Genomic DNA, 3,480 nt, shown 5'->3' with positions numbered 1-3,480 from the left:
TGATTCGTGTAGGCATTCGAATTTACAATAAGATATAGCAATTACATGTAATATGGGAGTAATTCTCAATTTCTTTAATGTGTAAATCAATTAATTACAACTCGAATATGTGTTAGGGCAATATAAATATACGTAAACCCTTAGCTGAATAGGTTATAAAATTTGCAAAATCTCTAGTTTATAAAAGATGTTAACGACAGTAACATTAAGAAGACGATAACCCTGATGATTAGCTGAAACGATTTCCTAATTAAAGGTCGAAGGAAACAGTTGGGCGGAGAAAGACAGCCTGATTGAGAGACAGAGAAAGAGAGAGGGAGAGTGAGAGAGATGAGGAGATAGAGAACAGTCCCATTGATCCTCAGGGACGGTCTCACTTGTGCGTGAAAAATTGACAGGGATCGAACAAAGAGGGGTGAGATTGGAGGGGTGGGGGGAAGCGGGAGGAGGAGAAGCGAGGTGGGGATGCCTTGGCCCGCCAGTCGAACGCCGGGACCCGCATTGTGTGTATGTAGTCTCTGTCGCCTTTCGGGTTTAGACTACGTGAGTTCTGTTCAGTTCTAATAGCAATTGCCGCCATGCAGCAACAGTGTACTCACCAATTCAGTTTCCTCCAACCCTGTAGATAAAGTGATACCATTTCCCGAGTGATTTAATTTCCGATTGAACTAATCGATTTTATAGTTTTAGTTACTATCATCGACAGTGCTGTGAGTGTGTCTGTGATATGAGATGGAGATCTTCGTAGTCTTGTTGTTCACACTGATCGGAGAAGTATTCTCCGCTTCTGGTAGCTGCCCTCCGGTATGCGTGTGCAAATGGAAAGGCGGAAAGCAGACTGTGGAGTGTACGGACCGATCCCTCATCCTCTTCCCGCAGGATATCGACCCTGAAACCCAAGTCCTCGATATGTCGGGTAACAATATCCAAGTCCTCACCAATGATAATTTTGTCAAGAATGGACTCCTGAACTTGCAGCGCCTCTACCTCAGGAGCTGCAAACTCGGACAAATCGACGACAGAGCCCTCCGAGGCCTCACCAATCTCGTCGAACTCGACCTATCCTACAACATGCTGACATCGATACCCTCAGCCACCTTCAAAGATGTCCCGTACCTTAGAGATCTGATACTCTCCAACAACCCGATACAAAAAATTGAAGGGCATGCATTCATGACGCTTCCTGGTCTCGTCAAGCTAGATCTGTCCAACTGTAAATTGTATACTATTTCACCTAAAGCATTTGAAGGGGTGCAGCTGCTAGAGTCACTCAAACTCAACGGAAACGATCTTCAGGAAATTCGCCCTCGTACTGTGGAAGCATTGTCGAGATTGCATGGTGTCGAATTGCATGAGAATCCATGGTACTGCGATTGCCATTTGAGAGCTGTCAAGCTTTGGTTAACAGACAATAATATTCCCTATCCTATAGCTCCGAGGTGCAATGGAGGTCCAGACAGGATTCTGGGTAAATCGTTTTCAGAACTCTCATTGGACGATTTCGCCTGTCGTCCTGAAATTCGATTAGATAGCAGGCAGGTGGAGGCTACTGCCGGTGATAACGCTACCATTGTGTGCAGGGTAGAATCTATCCCGGAAGCAAGCGTCAGCTGGTTCTTCAATGGGCGACTGCTTCTCAACAATTCAGCATTCAGTTCTTACCAACGAGTGTACATCATGGAAAACGGTACTTTCGACAAAAGGAGTACTCTAATAGTGACCAATGCGCAAGAGTCCGACTCTGGAGATTTCTACTGCATTGCTGAGAACAGAGCCGGAAACGCGGAGGCCAACTACACAGTGCACGTCTCTTACCGGATGGCGGGGATGGCCAGCCTCGGGAGCGGGCAGATCGCCGGCCTCAGCGCTGCCCTCGTTGCTCTCATACTTTTTATTTTGCTGATTATTTTAGTCTTATTGATAAGGCTCAGGCGTGTACCATTTTCAGAATCAAAAACACCCGGAGGAGGTACGGTAGAAGTAGTTCCTAACGGCACAGTCTCCCAGAAGCCGGCAACTCCAGTGACGGTTGAATCTTCTACGTTCGTGGAGAGGAAAGAGGTGGCGGTCGGTCCCGTGGCTCGAGAATTGATCCAGGCAGAGAGCCCAAGCGACGCCCCTAACCCAGACTTGATCAACGACACCCGTGAAGACCCGAGACCAGGAAGTGGCGAGTACGTTCGAAACTCAGACGGCTGGGAGGAGGGCTACATCGGTGACAGGACCCCCATCGTCGAGGACTATCCTCCCGACTACGGCTTGCCCATTCCAGGTGGTCCACCGATTCCCTCGGCCAAGACCCTGCGGGTGTGGCAGCGAGGAGTCCCCGTCCTACCGCCCGTCAACGCTCTCAAGAGGGTTCTCACCAGGAATTCGCCGGACGAAGGCTACCAGGAAGGCTGTGGAACCGACGTCTAAGACGGTTGTATACCTTCTCTCAGCTAGATATGGCCCTCTTACCGAATCTGTATTTCCTGTTTTCTGTTTGTATTATCACCATACTTATACTTCGATTTGCCGAATTAATAGACTAAGTAAGTGTACCTTTATAAGCTTACACTTAGTTGATTTTGTTTCCTACTATTTTTTAAAAATATTATTTGCAATTATCTTTTTTTCCCCTTGTCATATCTATATTCATAACCAAATGATCCAGTGTAACTGATACTGGTTACCATATTGTCTATATTAGGGTTTGCCCAGAACTGTATATAAAGTGTTAATAACTTGAAAAGATTGACGAGAAAGTGATATAAATTGTATATAGTGTCGAAATAAGAATTTACAATAAAGGCTTTGCCAAAGATTTTTCCCAAAGAGGAAGTTGACTAATAGATTTAATATATACATATTTATATAATATATATATTTGGGAATGATATGTCTGCGTGGTGAATGATATATTTTTCATTGTCATATAATTAATAATAGATAATTTGTGGTTGAATTCGAAAACCTACAGTTTATACCAAAGTCTTATACATATATATATATATGATTATGCTAAATGGATATATAATTGTTTGATCTCTTTAGCTATGAAAGATGAACCAAAAAAAAGTATATATAAATTCCTCCTCTTATTAGTTTTATCTTTTACTGTATAAAGATCCGATTGTGGATTTGTTTATAGTTGTGTAAATAGTGATAAATTAAATTATTTTGTATGTCCTGTATATAAATATTGTTGATGTATGTTTTTACAATATAAAGTTATACCATAACTGAGATTTTTTTTTAATACTGTTACCCTGGGCTTACCTCATATTTTTCTTTAAATGAAATCCAAGATAAACCTAAAACTTCGTTTGGCAAATAAATTTATTCCCACGTTATTGTTCATATATATCCATTTACACTATTAAATAATCATATTTCTTGCAAAAAGATCACATGAATTTTATTTTATTTATACAAGAAGAAAAATATTTAAAACTCATATTAACATTAATCCAAAAATACATTTATACTCAGATATAT

At 41.7% G+C, this 3,480-nt stretch overlaps 1 protein-coding gene across 1 annotated transcript; it reads left to right on the top strand.

The window, feature by feature from the left end:
• The first annotated feature begins 468 nt into the window (after positions 1-468).
• Positions 469-3,199, top strand: kek1 (kekkon 1). Its single transcript, XM_014435918.2, has one exon. The coding sequence runs from the start codon at positions 733-735 to the stop codon at positions 2,416-2,418; it is 1,686 nt and encodes a 561-aa protein (XP_014291404.1). The 5' UTR covers positions 469-732; the 3' UTR covers positions 2,419-3,199.
• The last annotated feature ends 281 nt before the right edge of the window (positions 3,200-3,480 follow it).

Source organism: Halyomorpha halys, unplaced genomic scaffold (genome assembly GCF_000696795.3).
Source record: "Halyomorpha halys isolate HHAL.00 unplaced genomic scaffold, Hhal_1.1 Scaffold4.1, whole genome shotgun sequence".
Lineage (NCBI taxonomy): Eukaryota > Metazoa > Arthropoda > Insecta > Hemiptera > Pentatomidae > Halyomorpha > Halyomorpha halys.
This window is presented reverse-complemented; position numbering and strand designations above follow the sequence as displayed.